Raw genomic sequence first — 18,686 nt, forward strand, 5'->3', positions numbered from 1 at the left:
CGTGTAAGAACAGCGTATAGGCTAAGCATTTTTCTGTGACAGATCTCCCCTGCATCAGGCGAGCGCCTGCCCACAGGTCATTACAGCCACCACCAGCTTGTTCTATTACAGAAGACTGATCGATATAAAAATATGTATACACACCTCAGTACAGGTCGAACACGAAAACAATCACAGATGTGTTCTAGGTTCAGCTTATGCAAGTTGTTCTTTTGAGACGTACCTTATTTTGGGGCTTCTTATTTCCTTCTCCTTGCTGTAAATGCTTGGCGAGGTGAGAAGCCATTATTAGGTTTGTTTGTTAGCTAGGTTCGGAAGAATCCGTTTTGCATTTAAGTGTTATTACAAAAAGTGATTGTACTGTTATGTAACGTTGTGTAGGAGAAGTTATGTATGCATATTTTCAATAAAGCATTCAGGGTTTTAAGACAGTGATGGCTTTAATGATTAGCAGCTTACGAGAAACAGTCACGGAAATTATATTCTCAGAACATGACTTTGGACTACAGTATTAGCCCTACCTCAATATAATCTCACAAGAAAAAGACACCAATTGTTCTCTTTCAAGTTTATTTAAGAAACCCCACAAATTATTTTCAAAAGCACAAATAAAAAAAATGAGTAATTTTAGTTTGATTTAAACAATCTGAACACGCACCCTTCCCCATGGTGAAATACATTTGGCTGGAACATTCTCAAACTGCACAAATAACATACATAGTGATGTGTAGTAAATGTGCTTCTGTCATACACAGTGAAATGTAATACAACTAGGATACAGACAAGGGATTTGATTCAATCTGAAGCACCACACAAATTTAAAGACAGTGTTACATGTCAGCTCAATTGGAAATTACCTTGAAATTGCGCTACGGCTTGAATCGAGGTTATATTGCCCATTGATACACAGTCGAGTGAAAAAATAGGGTTGAAAAACATTTTCCAACCCAGGTGCATGTATTCCCCTGAGAACACTTTATTTTATAATACCAATCAAATGTGCACCTTTCAGCAGTCAGGGGATGTCAGATCTATAACTTATTGATGTTAAGAGACGGCAAGAAAATATAATAGAAATAGATCGCCAAAACACAGGTTATTATTCTGCAAAGGATATTCAATTCAAGGATTTTCCAGCATGTTGACAAGAGACAAAAAAATAAATATGACTATCAAAGATGATGTTCGGCAGGCTGCAAGAGGATGTGCTAGCTGTTGTGATTGGCTCTTGGCCGGAAATGTGTTACCCAATCGTATGCACCATCTAGCCTGTACGATTGTCATGTTTTCCATCTGCCTAGAGGAGCAGTGCATGGACAGCATTGTTGGACAAAGGCTGAACGAAAGCACACACACAATTCCAGGGCAGTTATAAGAACACAGAAGTACGTAATGGAGGGGGGGGGGGGGGGGGTCTGAGCAATGATTAGGTGTCCAAGGGGAGTGTAATGTCACGTGACTCCAGCTGAGCAGAGGACTGAGGACCAGGACATATTGAACACCACATACTGAATAGTTTGTGATTTGGCCGATTGGATTAAAATGGCCATGGGGATCTCAATCGTTGATCAGTGCCAGGATCATGCTGTGGGGGTGAAAGGAAGCGTGTGACAAGTGAAGAAATTACTTTAAAACAAAACTTAAGCTCAGGCTAAACAGAAGTTATCCTGTACTAAGCAATAAATAAAGGAGCAGTAAGATTAGCTATGTTAGTACTGTAACATGTGACAGCGGCTAGCATATAGAATCCCAGACAGCAAGGGCCAGTCTCTTACCTGTACAGGTAGATGAAGAAGCAGAGCAGGTGGAAGCCGAGTTTGATCATGGACTCTTTCATGTGAGACTTTAGTTGTCCCCGGTTGTGGATCTCAGTGGGGTCAAACACCCCCATGTTTCCCATGGGCACCTTCCAAACCCTGTCAGATAAACAATAGGTAGACACAACACTCGAGACATTAGAACAACCATAGCATTGTAGGTAACAGCTTGGGTGTGGGCTTTTTCTCTAAGAGTTGGGGAGTTTGTAAGGGGCTTACATGGGCTAGGGTAGTTATAGTATTACTTGTGGGTGCTGGACTTCCTGCTGAGCAGGGGGCAATATGTCAAGTTCAACAACATCACTTCCTCTGTGTATATCTACCGGTTCCCCAAAAGGAACTGTCATCTATACAGTGCTATTATTCATATGCACCAATGACCTGAAAGGCTCTGATGGGAACTGGTTGGCAGTGAAATATGCAGACACCACCAGGCACCCTCAGATGACACACTGCATTTCCAAACAGATGTAAACAGGGTTCATGACTGGTGCAATAACTACCCCAAACTCAACAAAACTGCTTACTGATTTCATGGGGAAGGCAGACTCAGTGAGCCACCTAGTCCTGATTGGTGAAAGATAAAGAGTGTTGAGTTGTAGGTACCTGGGAACCATCATGGACAGCACACCCTTTTAATGCCAAAACTCAGAACATCAATAAAAAATACCAACCACAACTGTACCTCCTGAGCAGACAGACAACTGAACGTCAACACCTAGATACTCTCCAACTACTACACCTGCCATATAGTGTGCTGACTTTCTGTTTCCTGGCCTGGTACGGTGGGCAGTCAGTGGCTAATAAGGGTATCCCGGACTGTGAACCTGGGGTCCAAGCTCTACGGGCTGCAATGCAGGGGTCTTCAGAGCCACTATGATAAACAGGCAAGAGACAAGGCCAAGAGCATCATAGAGGACCCCACACACAATCTTGCGCAACGATTTGAGCTGCTGCCCTCCAGCAGGAGATTAAGGGTCCCACTGTTCAGTAAGAATAGGAGCAAGGCCTGCTAAACAGTGGGACATAGGACAGAGCAGGCCCAATACACTGTCGGACAGTAGAATGTGAAAATGTAAATGGGTGAATTGTATACTAACTTTCCAGTACCGCATGTAATACAGTTAAAACGTGTTTTTCAACTACTCCACAAATTTCTTGTTAACAAACTATAGTTTTGGCAAGTCAGTTAGGACATCTACTTTGTGCATGACAAGTAATTTTTACAACAATTGTTTACAGACAGATTATTTAACTTATAATTCACTGTATCACAATTCCAGTGGGTCAGCAGTTTACATACCGGTACACTAAGTTGACTGTGCCTTTAAACAGCTTGGGAAATTCCAGAAAATTATATAATGGCTTTAGAAGCTTCTGATAGGCTAACTGACATAATTTGAGTCAATTGGAGGTGTACCTGTGGATGTATTTCAAGGCCTACCTTCAAAACTCAGTGCCTCTTTGCTTGACATGCTGGAGGAAACAGGCACAAAAGTATCAATATCCACAGTAAAACGAGTCCTATATCGACATAACCTGAAAGGCCGCTCAGCAAGGAAGAAGCCACTGCTCCAAAACAGCCATAAAAAAGGTCGTACTTTTTGGAGAAATGTCCTCTGGTCTGATGAAACAAAAATAGAACTGTTTGGCCATAATGACCATCGTTATGTTTGGAGGGAAAAGGGGGAGGCTTGCAAGCCGAAGAACACCGTCCCAACCGTGAAGCACAGGGGTGGCAGCAGCATATTGCTTTGCTGCAGGAGGGACTGGTGCACTTCACAAAATAGATGTCATCATGAGGCAGAAAAATTATGTGGATATATTGAAGCAACATCAAGACATCAGTCAGGAAGTTAAAGCTTGGTCGCAAATGGGTCTTCCAAACGGACAATGACCCCAAGCATACTTCCAAAGTTGTGGCAAAATGGCTTAAGGACAACACGGTTAAGGTATTGGACTGGCCATCACAAAGCCCTGACCTCAATCCTATAGAACATTTGTGGGCAGAACTGAAAAAGCGTGTGCGAGCAAGGAGGCCTACAAACCTGACTCAGTTACACCAGCTCTGTCAGGAGGAATGGGCCAAAATTCACCCAACTTATTGTGGGAAGCTTGTGGAAGGCTACCCGAAACGCTTGACCCAAGTTAAACAATTTAAAGGCAATGCTACCAAATACTAATTGAGTGTATGTAAACTTCTGACCCACTGGGAATGTGATGAAAGAAATAAAAGCTGAAATAAATCATTCTCTACTACTTTTCTGACATTTCTTAAAATAAAGTGGTGATCCTAACTTGACCTAAGAATTTTTACTGGCATTAAATGTCAGGAATTGTGGAAAAACTGAGTTTAAATGTATTTGCTAAGGTGTATGTAAACTTCCGACTTCAACTGTATATTGTGTTGTGTTCGTATGCTGACGTCGCGAAATGAATTTCAATGTAAATGTAAAATAAAGTATATCTTATCATAAGGTTTACAACACAGCCACTGATGACAGCTCTGAGTGGAACCCCTCACTCCTCAAACACAAAAGTGTCTTTACGGCTCACATAGGCAAAGAAGATCCCGTTGGTCATTAACATTCAGTTGTCATCACAAACAATAGGTACAGCGTACTTACCTGTACATGTTCCAGGCGGCCACAGGCAGGTTGAGTAGGAAGACAAACCAGTGCAGGGAGACAAGCATCAGCACTGTTGCCAGGGCCTGGCCTACCAGCTCTGGTACAACCCACTGCAGATGCACATTATGAAAAGTATATGAGCACAAGCATACAGGACACAATAAATAAAAGACAATGGGCCACAGAGGTATAAGTCAGGAAGCTGAAAGTTACTAACTACATGTAGGGTAAATCCATTTGAATTTAATAACTTTTTGACTGCACACCTTTTGATTTGAACGAAACCTTCCATACATAGGCCTATTTAACCACTGGAGAAGTGCTCAGAAAATGACTTTAGGAACCTGAATTCCAAACCATTCATGAGATAAAAGGTGCTCAAAGTTAACCCATTTTGCATATCTCACCATTACCACCCCACCACACATTGTCGTCATCACTGTAAAAGATAAGCAGTTGAGATTTATATAATTTAAAACCTTACAAAACAGGGTTGTCAAATTGTTTGACAATTTCTAGATTTATTTTTATAATGTCCTTTAACATCAATTATCTAAAAATGCTATTCGCATATGTTGTACCTTAGACCCTATTTTACATAGTCTAAGATGTTTGTGTTGAATACAAGGTGGGTGTCATGTTTTGGCTGATAAATGTTCAAATATGGGAATAAAATTGAAATGTCAAATTTTGAATGGTACCACAAAGATGGTTGGAGGTCCACACATCAGAGAATGTTGACTTGAATGGGAATATATGTTGTTTTAAATTATACTGTCAATCATCCATAGGAAACCTATTGAAATCATAGAAATATAGATAATAGAATAGACATAACTAAGTTGACAGTCGACGATGGGCGGTCATCTTTGTGGTAGAAATTAGAAGTACAAATGTCAATTCATTTTAAATGTCAATAGTGTACCAGCTAAATTACAGTGGTCTGAAGGCTTGGTTCCATTCTATGAATTATATTTCTATGATTGAAATGACACCCCCCCTTGTATTCAAGGGCATGTTGTGTCTCAACCAATGGCGAGCACAACACAAAAACCTCAGATGATGTGAAATAGGATATGAGAATATGAAGATTTTTTAAAACTTTTTTTGATAATTGATGTTCAAGGTTTCAAAATGACATTCTGTATTGCATACATATTTTTCAAATAAATAAAATAGTTTGACAACACTGTTTGTAAGCTTTTAAAATGATATCACACTAAACTATCTTTCTAGTGAAGAAGACATGGATGTCTCATGGTATGGTGGGGTACGCATAATTGGTAAACTCTTAGCACCTTTATCTCCTGAACCTTTTGGCAGTCAGGTCCAAAAAGTCACTTTCAGACCACTTTTTCCATGGACAACCATGTATGGAAAGTTTTACTTAAATCAAAAGGGATCCTGACTAAAAGTGATTTGAATTCAAATGGATTTAGGGATGGATCGACATTTATAGAATGGTTACCTGGGGGAAAATGGGGGAGGGTCATGCTTTTTCAATTAGTCAAGCGGAGGGTTTAGTGTTTTATTCAATCTAGTCCAGGGGAGGGTCATGTAATTTGTAATGGATTGAAATGTCAATATTTCTTTGTATTTTAGAAGTAGTTGCTTATTAGGCTATAAATCAATGTGTGCCCGATGCCGCCCCTCATCTCGGATTCTCCGCTGGGCACTCAATATCAAGTGCGCCTATAGTCTATTTAGTGTGTTCTCAATCAAACGATCCATAGCCTATAGGCTACGAAATGCATGCTCGAAAAGCACAGAGCAAAGTTATATTTCTAAGATAGCTGCTGGGATGGTGTAAATGAAACTAGGCTGCATTACACACTGCAATGGATAATCCAACCCTGAGCCCTGGCCTGCTCAGCTCTGCTCTTGGTAATCAAAAACATTTTTGTGTGCAGTTTAACCAATGGCTGTGCTGTGTAGGACTATGGGGGCAGTTCAGGAGAATCAAAGTTGCCATCTACTTTTTGTTTTAATTATTATTTTGGGTACAGGGGAGGGTTTTTTTTTTTTACACTTTACTGAAGGTAGGGCCATCCATTTATTTCAGAGAGGTCCATTTTCTCCATGTAAACTTTATTTTAAATATCGTTCACTCCCTTAACCTATACCAACATTAACAAAATATGACGTTCTTTCTCATGTCTGCTCTGCACTCAGGTGCACAGCTTGTACTTATCATGAGTCCTGTAAAATACCACAGTATGAGTCATAATACCCATGAAACCTAGCGGTCGAACAGGGAAACGGTTCCAAGAATTTTTCCACCATTCATTTTTCCCATAGGGGATTTTAGAAACACTTCAAATAAAGGCTGTTTCTCATGTAGGCTTACCCTTGAGTGACTTCTTGATAACTGTGTAAATCTCTCTAGGACAGGCCTGGGCAATTATTTTCCATGGAGGGCCACATTCGAATATATTTTAGCCATCGCAGGCCTAAATCATATTACAGGATTATACATCATGTGTATGACTGTTAACAGATATATCTACTGTAAATCACATCCAGATATGCTACTTATTTCACTTTTTTTTTAAATGCACAGAAATAAACCACATCCATGTTCTCCTTTTGGTAGGCATTTTCATTATTAAACATGCAATGCACTACACGGAGGGAAAAGTACACTGTGCATTCAGCACCACGGACAGAACTCTTGTTAACGGGTATGTACAAAAACACAAGAAAGAGAGAGAGCTCAACATTACATTTCAACTACTCAATCAGTGTGGAGTGAAGTCTCTGATGGGCATTAACTACAGCAGTGCAGTCAGGTTTAGTTTCTGACATCGCTATGCGCAGGATTTCTGAGAGGTGCGAGTCAGTAAGAGATGATCTGTGCCTTGACTTGTTATATTTCATCACTGAAAATGTCTGTTCACATACATAGGTTGACCCAAACAGTACAAACATCTGAGCATGACTCCTAATCTTTGGAAAGTTTTGTTCATCGAGAGATGCTTAGAACCTCGTCAGGGACAATGTTCTGAAAAGTTCTCCAATCACTGCATCAGACTGAAGATCGATAAGCACAAGTTGCAGGTCAGTGGGAGCGTTATCCACATTGAAGTTGAAAGGAAACCAACAGCATGTCATTTTCCAACATTTGAAATACTCAAAACGACGAGAAAACTCACCGCTCAAAGCACGCAGCAGCGATGTATACTTCTCCCGCTGGTCATCTGACAGGGAACAGACTAGTAGTGTCGGAAGGTGGGCGAGATTGTTGGCTTCTACTTGGCAGGTCAGGAAGAGTAACTTTCCCTTGAAGGCTTTGACAAGGCTGTACATCTGATGTGCAAAAAGGCCCTTCCCTTGTAGTTTGGAATTCAGTTCATTCATGAGGGCCATGATGTCCACAGTGAAGGCAAAAATCAGCCAACCATTCTTTATCTTGCAATTGATGGAAATCCACACATTTTCCTTTAATTTGCAAAAACTCAGCAATCTCCGACTTCAGGTCCCACACCCTTTTAAGCACCTTCCCCAAACTCAGCCATCTCACGTTTGTGTTTAAGGGGAAATCTGCATGATCCGACTCTGTCTCTTCCAACAGTGAGACAAATTGCCTGTGGTTTAAAGATTTTGCTCTTATGAAGTTTACCACTTTAGTGACGGCATCCACAACACGGCTCATTTTCAGAACACATTTACAGAGAACCTGCTGATGAATAATGCAATGCAGTGAAATAATGTTCTGATCTAGGTTCAGCTCAGCTACTTGATCTTGTATCATTTTCAAAAGGCCAACGTTTTTTCCTGTTAAGTTTGGGCACCCATCAGTGGTCACACCGGTTAACTTTCTAAACTCAGTCCCAGCTTTGCCACACAATTATTAACCTCCTCCAATGAATCTTTCACTGTGGTTGTGCTCTTCATTGACTGCACCGAAGCAAGCTCCTCTGCAATTTCAAAGTCTGGTGTTATGCCTCATAAGAATATCAATAACTGCGCTGTGTCACATGCATCACTGCTCTCATCCAGGGCCAAGGAGAAATAGGTGAAATCCTTTGCCTTGTCTTTCAACTGTTGTTCCTTATTCTCTGTGATGTACTCAACATGCCGTGTCACTGTTCGTCTTGACAGGGAAACATTTTCAAACAGCTTTCTTGTCGGGGCAAAGTATTGCTGCAGAGTCAATGAAACATTATTTAATGAATTCGCCCTCAGCAAATGGTTTGCTATGTTTCGCAATTGTGTAGGACAGTACATAGATAGCTCTCGCAATTCCGTCGTTTGCTGAATGCAGTTTTGTTAAAAGTCCTTGCTGCTTTTGCAACTGAGAAAGCAACTATTTCGATGCACTTGCCCTCTGCTCAGAAGACATATTCCTATATTTCTCTGCATGCTTCGTCTGGAAGTGTCAGGACAAGTTGTAGTCTTTCAAGACTGCGATGCTCTCCTTGCACACAGCTTTCCCTGATACCTCAAAGAAATATTTCGAAGTCCACTCTTGCTGTAACACCCTACATTCATTGTCTACTTTCCTTTTCTTTGAAAAACTCATTTTAGCGCAACTTCTAGCTAGCTACTATTTGTAACGTGTGTCAGCCTGTCAGTCACTGCCTGTCCTCGTGTAGTTGTTACTTATAAGTGCCTTCAAAATAAATGTCCCTCAAGCGGTCGGAGTTAAATCATTATGCTTTTAATTTGAATAACAAATACTTTACTATCGCAAATTCTTTATGTGATCTGAGCCTGAGTCCGCGGGCCATATTGAATCAGGTCGCAGGTCGGCCTTTGCCACGCCTGCTCTAGGATAAAGTTACTTTTATCAATATATTTGCCTGCATTTACCCCCCCAAAATGAAAGGCTAGTTAGCTGCTAATGTGGCTATCATAAAGAACTACAAATGCCATAATGATCTGGACGAGACTGCCGAATCAAGGCAAAATGTAGGATCTATAGATTAACTATCTAATGTTAGGTAAATGTAGTAATGAATAAATTGGCTGAATTTCTTTAAATTGACAATTCTGTGAACTGTCTTGTGCAAGTTTTAAATTGACACAGTACCTGTTAGCAAAGGTGTCAGCTTGCGATGGTCTGCAGGTGCTTGCAGGGATTTGTAGTTTTGCATGATGTCTACTTTGATCTTAATTAGCATTTTCGAGTCAGAGTTAATGGAACAGAATATATTGACAAATCACCTTGTCCGAGATAGAACATGGTTATCAAAACATCACGCCAGGGTAAGCCTACACGAAACACAGCACTTATTTTAAGTGTTTCATTTTTCACATAGGTGATTTTTAGATGGGTGGAAAACGATTGGAACCACTTTCCTGTTTGACCATTAGGTTATGGGTATTATATCACCTCCACTGTGGGGCTCTATGGCATTCCACATCCTTTTTGCAGTGGGAAATGTCCTGTCCCTACCCAAATGCTCTGTCTAAACGTAAATACGCCTCACTTGTGATAGGGTTTTGGAAATGTTTGGAACTTAAACATTTCAATTTCTGACTAAACAGCAAGTATAGTGTAGAGAATCATTGTACCATCTAAACCGCTGTGAAATATATCTTCCATAACCAAAAATATTGTAATTTAATTTGTTTGAATGAAAATGGTGTACAAAACCTAAAGTAAAGACGCAAAAACGAAACGGAAGCACAGAATTCGCACATAAAACATATCTACCTCTTCTTAGACTTGCTTTCAATGAGAATGACAGAGCTATAACACACATTTCTATGGGAATTTGACCCAGTGGCCAACAAGTTACATATTGCTGCTAACTTTCATATCAGCGACGAAAAAACACAAAAAATACACTTACTGTACAGTTTATCAAAGTTACACCCCGCTGTGTTAAAAAAAAAAAAAAAATCCAATGGCGGGAGTTCGATTTAGCTCACCCGATTGACCCGGTAGGGGGCGTTTATCCGTGTAAAAAATGATTGTATTCGTTTTGACCACAGGCTGCCTCCCGGCTTTGTGGAGTGGGTAACAAGGTGGGATATCTCGCTTTATTAGCGGGGTACTCTGCCATATATAACAATTACTTAAAACGAAATCCGAAATTAAAGAACATTGGGAAACGTCGGCACACCAAAATGTGGCCCGGTGATGCTCGATTTGCGATTCACAAATGTATCTTTTGGAATTTGAAATATTTCTTGCTGATGTGAAAGTTAAATCCCAAATGTTTCCAAAACCTTATCGCAAACGAGATTTTATGTTTCGAACCGTTAAAACAGTGTCGGGATTATAGTTTACAGTGAGCCAGTTGTGGTCTACACATTTAACCGAAAGCCCTAAAGGGAGGCTATGCCCCCTAGGTTCTCGAGAGCTAGCTAGCTGTGTGTACATGCAAAAATATATATTTGAAAGGAAATTACCCATGACAAGTGTGCTTACTCTGTTTAACTTCGAACAGCAGGCTCGAGCATTGATGTAGTCACATTCTAGATCGGAGAGGGTAATGACCTATTCATGAAGTTAAGGTATGTAAACTGTCTGGGCAGAGATGTATAAGGCTAACGTTTAGCTATACAGTAATAGTTTCTCTATATTCTGAATGTCAGCTAACTCAAGCGAGGAAGCCATTGAATACTTAGGAATGTGTGAGTAACTAGGACTGACGGTCTGTTTAACCACTGAACTTTTGCTAGGAAAAAACAAGCAGCAGACACTGCATCTAAAATATGGCAACACTGCTGTTGACAGCCAGAATATCGACATTTTAAAATGCAAAGGACGAACAGGGCGTTGGCTAACTGGCCCTTGCTGGCTAGTTCGCTAACGTCCGTTTATCAAGACAGAGCACTACGGATTGGATTGATACGTTTGATCATGCTTAAACCACGGCCAACGTTAACTAGCACTTGTCTGCCACAGACAGGTACCCACAAAGCACGAGCGCCAAAACGTATTGATTGTAACAAAGGATAGTAATAGAGATCCATTACACAACGTATTAGCTAATGTTCAAGAAAAGGATACGAAGTACACCGCCAGAAAAATCAGAGCACAGCAGTCGACCAGCGATAGAATGAACACAGCCGCCTCCATCTTTCGTCTTCCGCATTCACTGCTATTTCCGGTTATTTTGAAATTGGTGCAAAGGGTCAGGTTTTAACTATACTGCCACCTCTCGTACTGTAGTAGATCGTTTGGAAGGGGGTGGAGCGCCGCAAATTTAAGACCATACTTAGTCATTGTTCTCCCTCTTTACATCTGGTCACCTTTGAGTGATGGGTCACCTTTGTTTGATACTGTTTTCCTTGATTTATTTGGCGTGGGTTACGGCCAAACAGTAGCCTGTGATGAGTTTGGTTAATACATCGGGAATTCGTGAACGCAATCCTCTGTCTGAACATTTGTTCATTTAGGATCTAGCCAGGTCATTACCATATTTTTACTGACCAGAATATAACGTATTTTTTCTGACCACCATACGACCAGTTGGTCATAATTGTGACCACTATATTATGCAGCCTACTGGTCATAACCACCTGACTACTGCTTATAACCTACACTTTTTTTCTAAGAGTGTACTGTAAAATGTATTGCTGAGGATAAAGTTGTATATTGAAAACATTGTTCATTACATTTCTATTTGTTTCCATAGTCACCAATTAAAGTTAATCTGCAACATATTCTTACATTTGAAATGGATCAAACAATGGCAAAAACAAATCTACATCACCATTTTTTGCACATCTGCATACAGTAATTGTTTCAAAATTCACCCACAGATATTACATGAATATAAAGACTGGGACACATATAAAGTCCCATTGTCTTATTTGATTAATGATTGATAAGCATGGTTTGATGGGGCAGAGCCTCACAAGGTCTTCTGAGCACAGAAGGCAATCTGGAGCATAGTGGCTCTCTTGAAGAGTCATGTGATGTGTCAGATCTGCAATGAAGAGAATCAGCGCATTACATCTGTATCAATTTGAGATTTTAAAAGAAAACTAGAAAAGGACATTCTTGAAGAAACTTTGTGGAATCCGCTGCCTATAGGTATTCCCATGGTGCTAGTTGACACATTTTGTTGCAGTTATAGCTTAAAGATGTCTTTAAAAAAGAGCAAGATGCTCATATACATAGTTTGCACCCTTCTACACCACTGCGGTCAGGGGCATATTTTAGGACTTTCCAGCAACAGATCAACCTACTGAGTTTTCTGGCTTTTCATGGCACTTACTGTAAGCATAAAAAGAGAAGAAAATAAATTAATGATAGGCATAATGTGGGCATGCAGGACATTGTCGCGACTTTACCTTCAGTAATCTGATGACTTATTTATTTAATCCACTAACTATGTTGAATTGTTACCCGATTAAATTAATCATGTAACAATTAGCTCATTAGGATTTGGGGCACCATGGAATAAATGGTTTAAATATCAGGATTAAATATCAGGAATTGTGAAAAACTGAGTTTAAATGTATTTGGCTAAGGTGTATGTAAACTTCTGACTTCAACTGTATACATTACCTCTTATCATATTCATAATTCTGAACCTCCTCCTCGTGTTGATTATTCAGGGTTCAGGATTCTGACCACTATGGACATGAGCTGCAGCTCTTCGTCTCTCTGGTCTAAAGGAAGATTAGTTTATTTCTTCACCTCGTGTTGAGGTTCAAAGTTCCAAACATTTCAGACGTGTAGCGATTGCTCCACTCTAATGTGAATTTCATTACCAAGACTTGTTATGCACACTGGCCAAAGGGACGGCTCCTTCCGTCTGACACGCTCTTCTGACCTCACTCAGGGTGTGGCTAATTAATGTGCAACGGGTATGATTAGAAGTTATCTCTTATGACTCCTAAAATCAGATCCCTATCTTAACAAAGATACTTTCATCATTGTTCATATCCTATGCACAAGGTATTGGATGGAAACTTGACAGATAAAGGGGGTTTCCTTTCCAAGTTACAGAATTTCATCCATACAGTTTTTAATGACATCACACAATGAAAAACAATATGACATTAGTTTTCTACATTTCCCCACTGTCTATTCCCAACATTCTTTATGTTAGAATTATTGTTCCATTATCCACTTTTTGCACATTAGAGTTTTGGGTGGGCAAAAGTCTCTGGAGACAAAGGGACATTCCTTTAGCCAATACTGGAGGGTAGAGAGAGAGTCCTCTATTGCTTAATTTACGACCGGGTGTGGAGGTATCATCAAAACACCCACACCAGTTCCATCCTCCCCTCTGCGGGTGGGAGAAGGTCTGGTTATTGTCAGCCATTTCCACGCTGATCTGACCCATTGTGATCCTCACAAGACAGTCATGACAACACGACAGAACAGTAACGCACAGTAAAATATCTTTAACAGAATCGACAAAAAGTCGTAGCAAAGGCATGTTTGCTCCTCTGTCCCTTCATATTGAAGTGGGAATTTAATGAATTAGTCATCAATCTGAAACATTTTAAGAAAGAGGATATTAACATTAGACAGAAGTTGGATAATGACAATTTTTAACCCATTTTAAATGGTAAAGTTTTGCTTAATCCTAATACATGTTGTGATATTCATACAACCTTTTAGAAACACACACTCCATAATCCTGAGGACATTGTCCCTGACAGAGGTTTCCCCAATTGAGGACAGCTTGGCAGTCTTAAAAAAAGAAAGCTACATGTAAAAATGTAAGTATGTGTAAAGAGGCAATAAGGAGACAACAACATTATCTTGTTCAAAAGTTGTCTGACATATCATTTCTGCAACAAACATTGTTAGAAATGGGTGTTATTGGCAAATCTCTTCCTCTTTTCTGCAACTGCGCACGTATGTGAGTTTGAGTGAGCGACAGGGAGAATGAGCAAGAGAGAAGAGGAAGAATATTTACATGACTCACCGAGGTAGGTGTCTGTTGAATCAGGACACAAGGGTTTTGCACCTGAAAAAAAAAGGCGAGATAAAATAGGATTTGATTTGCTTTACAAAGTTATTCTATTAGAAGCGGTGCTATATCAATTGGATCTACCTACACTACACTCTTAGTGTTCCAAAGGGGTCCTTCGGCTAACCCCATAGGTGCACCCTTTGAAGAACCCTTTTTGGCTCCAGGTAGAACCCTTTGGGGTTCCATGTAGACTCCTCTGCGGGAAGGGTTCTACATGGAACCAATAGGTTCTATCTGGAACCAAAAAGGGTTTTTCAAAGGGTTATCCTATGGGGACAGCCAATGAACTCTTTTAGGTTCGAGATACCACCTTTTTTTAAATTTGCAAATCAACTCAGCCAAATCTCAGAGTTCTATTTAACCAGGTCAGCAACTCGGTTGCTCTGCAACAACACAGCTGCTGTTAACATTATTAGCTAGCTAGCTTGCTTATCCAAAGTCCAGCAGCTAACCTCCGTAGCTAGCTAACACAAGTCAGCTAGCGAAAAGGCAAAGAAAGGGCGTTAGCTACATTTGTTTATGGAAGGTTTGTTACACAAATAACTTCAGCCATTAGCTAGCTAGCTAGAGCCAAACAACAACTGCTGACCTTGACTCAGAAGCTAGCTAAAGTTAGTTTACATCCAAATGCCAGTCCTACATTTTTGTAACACTACTAGTAGCTAGCTACTCCATAGTCCAAGTTACAGTAAGAGCTAGCTAACTTAGCCACATTTCACTGTCAGACAGGACACTACTCAAACTGCTGAGAAAACAAATTGCTTGCTAATGACATTAACAGCGTCTCTGGCTCTGTTGTGCACTGACTGCAGTGTGCAAATGCGTGTTTGGTAGCATAAAAAACTCACCAGTTTAACATCCATAACATCTGTCTTAGCTCTTATTGCAGGACTTTGACTGTGGGAAATCACCTTTCCAATCAATCTATTGTGTGTATTGGCCATTCATACTGCTCTCTGCAGCCTAACCTATGAATTGTGCACCCGTGAAATGGGGTATCCGCCTACTTAGTGACACTCACAGAACACAACTGTTTAGAGTTTACCACAAATATTAGCGTCTTAGCTCTTATTGTGCTGAAAAACACCAATTAGTATAACAAAGAGAAACAAAATAATCATAGCAGAGTGTGTCCACAACATACACACATGAAGAGTAAGAAATATGTACTCACATTTCTGAAGGATGCACACTGGCCTTGGCAAAAACAAAGAATGCTAACTAAAGGAAATCACAGGAGATGACTGGAACTTATAACTTTTCTCTAGTTACTTCCTTCTCCTCAGAGCTGGAGATCGCTCAGCATGCTCTGCTCCACTTTTCTACAAGCAAGGTGACACAGTGGGAGGAACATTTTTGGAGAAAGTGGATCCCTGCCGTTTGGCTGTAGTCTCAGGCTGGGTAGAAAATGATTTTGGTACTGTTAAATCTGTAAAGGTAGCTCGAAGTGGACTTGTGATGTTTTTCTGTCCAGAGGGAGCAGATGTCTTGTTTCACGTGACTAGGGACAAGACCTGTGACTTGCTTTGCTTTTTCGGAGCAGGAAGCCTTTGAAAGGAGTGATTACTGGGGTGGCATTGAGGTGGAGCAACTGAAATGGAAAATTCTCTGTGTCTGTGACGCCCTCTGATTGGTACGACGCAGACCCGGTGGTAAGCGTGGTGAAACTGAGAAGACATTGTCTGTCCTTTTGAGTTTTGAAGCAGAATCTTTACCTGATAAAGTCATGTTAGGATATGTCAGTTATCCAGTCAGTCCAAATAACTTGTGCCGAAACCACTGAGGTGTTTCAGATGCCAAGTTTACGGTCATGTTGCAGCAGTGTGTAGGAGGGAGATTAGGATATGTGAGAAGTGTGCAGGATGGTATGGGACGAACAAATTTGTAGTATCAGTGGAAAAAACTGTCAATTGTGGGGGTGCCCATGTTGCTGGGGATCAGAAGTGCCCGGTGTGAGAGAGAGAAAGGTTGAGGTTGCCAGGGTCAGAGTAGAACAGAAGGTGTCGTATACTGAGGCAGTGAAGAGAGTTGAGGATGATTGGTCAAGGGTGAGTAGTAGGCCTAGGCTAATACAGAGTGATACAAATTTGTTCGTCAGTAAGTTTTGCTTCTTAGCGTTCATTGCCATGGTTATCAGCTGCAGAGAAGTACTTGGGTGTACAAGGGTTTACTGCAGAAGAGTTTCGAGGTGTGTTGAACCAAAGAGTCCCTTTCTCCCAGTCCGTTGGCCTTGTGTAGGATCAGTTAGGGACAAAGTAGTGGAATGGGGTGGCGATTTAGATTTGTATTAAATAGTGGTGTATATACAGTACCATTCAAAAGTTTGGACACACCTACTCATTCAAGGGTTTTTCTTTATTTTTACTGTTTTCTACATTGTAGACATCAAAACTACCAAATTACACAAAGGGAATCATGTGGTAAACAAAAAAGTGTTAAACATGTTATATTTTAGATTCTTCAAAGTAGCAACCCTTTGTCTTGATGACAGCTTTGCACACGCTTGGTATTCTCTCAATGAGGTAGTCACCTGGATTGCTTTTCCAACAGTCTTGAAGGAGTTCCCACATATGCTGAGCTCTTGTTGGCTGCTTTTCCTTCACTCTGCGGTCCAACTTATCCCAAACCATCTCAATTGCGTTGAGGTCGGGTGATTGTAGAGGCCAGGTCATCTGATGCAGCACTCTATCACTCTACGTCTTGGTCAAATAACCCTTACACAGCCTGGAGGTGTGCTTTGGGTTGAAAAACAAATGATAGTCCCACTAAGCACAAAACAGATTGGATGGCATATCGCTGCAGAATGCTGTGGTAGCCATGCTGGTTAAGTGTGCCTTGAATTCTAAATAAAGCAAAGCACTCCCACACCATCACACCTCCTCCTCCATGCTTCACAGTGGGAACCACACATGCAGAGATCATCCGTTCACCAACTCTGCATCTCATAAAGACATGGCGGTTGGAACCAAAAATCTCAAATTTGGACTCATCAGACCAAAGGACAGATTTCCACCGGTCTAATGTCCATTACTCGTGTTTCTTGGCCCAAGCAAGTTTCTTCTTCTTATTGGTGTCCTTTAGTAGTGGTTTCTTTCAGCAAATTGACCACGAAGGCCTGATTCACACCTTCTCCTCTGAACAGTTGATGTTGAGATGTGTCTGTTTCTTGAACTCTGAAGCATTTATTTAGGCTGCAATCTGAGGTGCAGTTAATTGCCGATTTCTGAGGCTGGTAACTCTAATGAACTTATCCTCTGCAGCAGAGGTAACTCTGGATCATCCTTTCCTGTGGCGGTCCACATGAGAGCCAGTTTCATCATAGCGCTTGATGGTTTTAGCGACTGCACTTGAAAAACTTTCAAAGTTCTTGACATTTTCCAGATTGACTGACCTTCATGCCTTAAAGTAATGATGGACTTTAATTTCTCTTTGCTTATTTGAGCTGTTCTTGCCATAATATGGACTTGGTCTTTTACTAAATAGGGCTGTCTTCTGTATACCAACCCTACCTTGTCACAACACAACTGATTGGCTCAAACACATTAATAAAGAAAGAAATTCCATAAATTAACTTTTAACAAGGCACACCTGTTAATTGAAATGCATTCCAGGTGACTACCTCATGAAGCTGGTTGACTGGTACTATGCGTGTAAGGTTAGTTGGTGGTGCAGTATTTTCCTTTCCCCCTTTCTTTTTTATTGTTTTATCACAAAATGTAAGTGATTGACCACACACTACCGCACAGTAGGTGGCGGTATGCACAATCAAAATGTGCGAACGCCATGATAGCAAAGAAGAAGAAGTACACATAAGGCTTTGCATTTAGTCCAAAAAGTGTATTCCTATGCTGTTTTTTGCATATTACTTTAGTGCCTTGTTGCATACATATGCATATTTTTCATTTCTTTCATTTCATTTAATTTCTTTTCACTCTGTTAAGTCAGTATTGTGGAGTCACTATAATGTTGTTTATCAGTTCTCAGTTTTCTCCCATCACAGCCATTGAAGTCAACAATAAAATCACCAATGGTCTCATGGTGAAGCTGTTTCCTTCCTGTCCTGCAGCTCAGATCAGAAGGACGACTGCATCTTTGATGTGTCTGGGTGGTTTAATACATCATCCACAGCATAATTATTAACGTCACCATGCATAAAGATATGTTCAATGTCTGATTTGTTATTCTTACCCATCAACAAATCACTGCCCTTCTTTATGAGGCTTTCGAAAAGCTCCTTTGTCTTTGTAGTTGAATCTTTGCTTGAAATTCAATACTTGACTGAGGTAACTTACAGATGTTGTATGTTTGGGGGACAGAGGAAGGGGTAGTTATTAAAAAATCATGTC

At 40.5% G+C, this 18,686-nt stretch overlaps 1 protein-coding gene and 1 long non-coding RNA gene across 4 annotated transcripts; both read right to left on the bottom strand.

Moving 5' to 3' along the window:
• Positions 1-553: 553 nt before the first annotated feature.
• LOC120048258 (protein cornichon homolog 4) lies at positions 554-11,498 on the bottom strand. Of its 3 annotated transcripts, XM_038994095.1 has the most exons (5): positions 11,412-11,498; positions 10,827-10,895; positions 4,445-4,557; positions 1,776-1,916; positions 554-1,585 (listed from the first exon to the last, which is right to left on the bottom strand). In XM_038994095.1, the coding sequence occupies exons 1-5, from the start codon at positions 11,478-11,480 to the stop codon at positions 1,558-1,560; spliced, it is 420 nt and encodes a 139-aa protein (XP_038850023.1). In that variant the 5' UTR covers positions 11,481-11,498; the 3' UTR covers positions 554-1,557. The 3 variants fall into 3 exon arrangements, with proteins under 3 accessions (XP_038850023.1, XP_038850024.1, XP_038850025.1); XM_038994096.1 differs by lacking the exon at positions 11,412-11,498 and having other exon boundaries at positions 10,808-10,890; XM_038994097.1 differs by lacking the exons at positions 10,827-10,895; positions 11,412-11,498 and adding an exon at positions 7,600-7,619.
• A 2,472-nt stretch (positions 11,499-13,970) lies between these two features.
• Positions 13,971-15,288, bottom strand: LOC120047813. Its single transcript, XR_005476935.1, has 3 exons — positions 15,189-15,288; positions 14,293-14,334; positions 13,971-14,054 (listed from the first exon to the last, which is right to left on the bottom strand). It is a non-coding gene; the product is annotated as an uncharacterized LOC120047813 (long non-coding RNA).
• Between the last annotated feature and the right edge of the window lie 3,398 nt (positions 15,289-18,686).

Source organism: Salvelinus namaycush, chromosome 5 (assembly GCF_016432855.1).
Source record: "Salvelinus namaycush isolate Seneca chromosome 5, SaNama_1.0, whole genome shotgun sequence".
In the NCBI taxonomy this organism is placed as follows: Eukaryota; Metazoa; Chordata; class Actinopteri; order Salmoniformes; family Salmonidae; genus Salvelinus; species Salvelinus namaycush.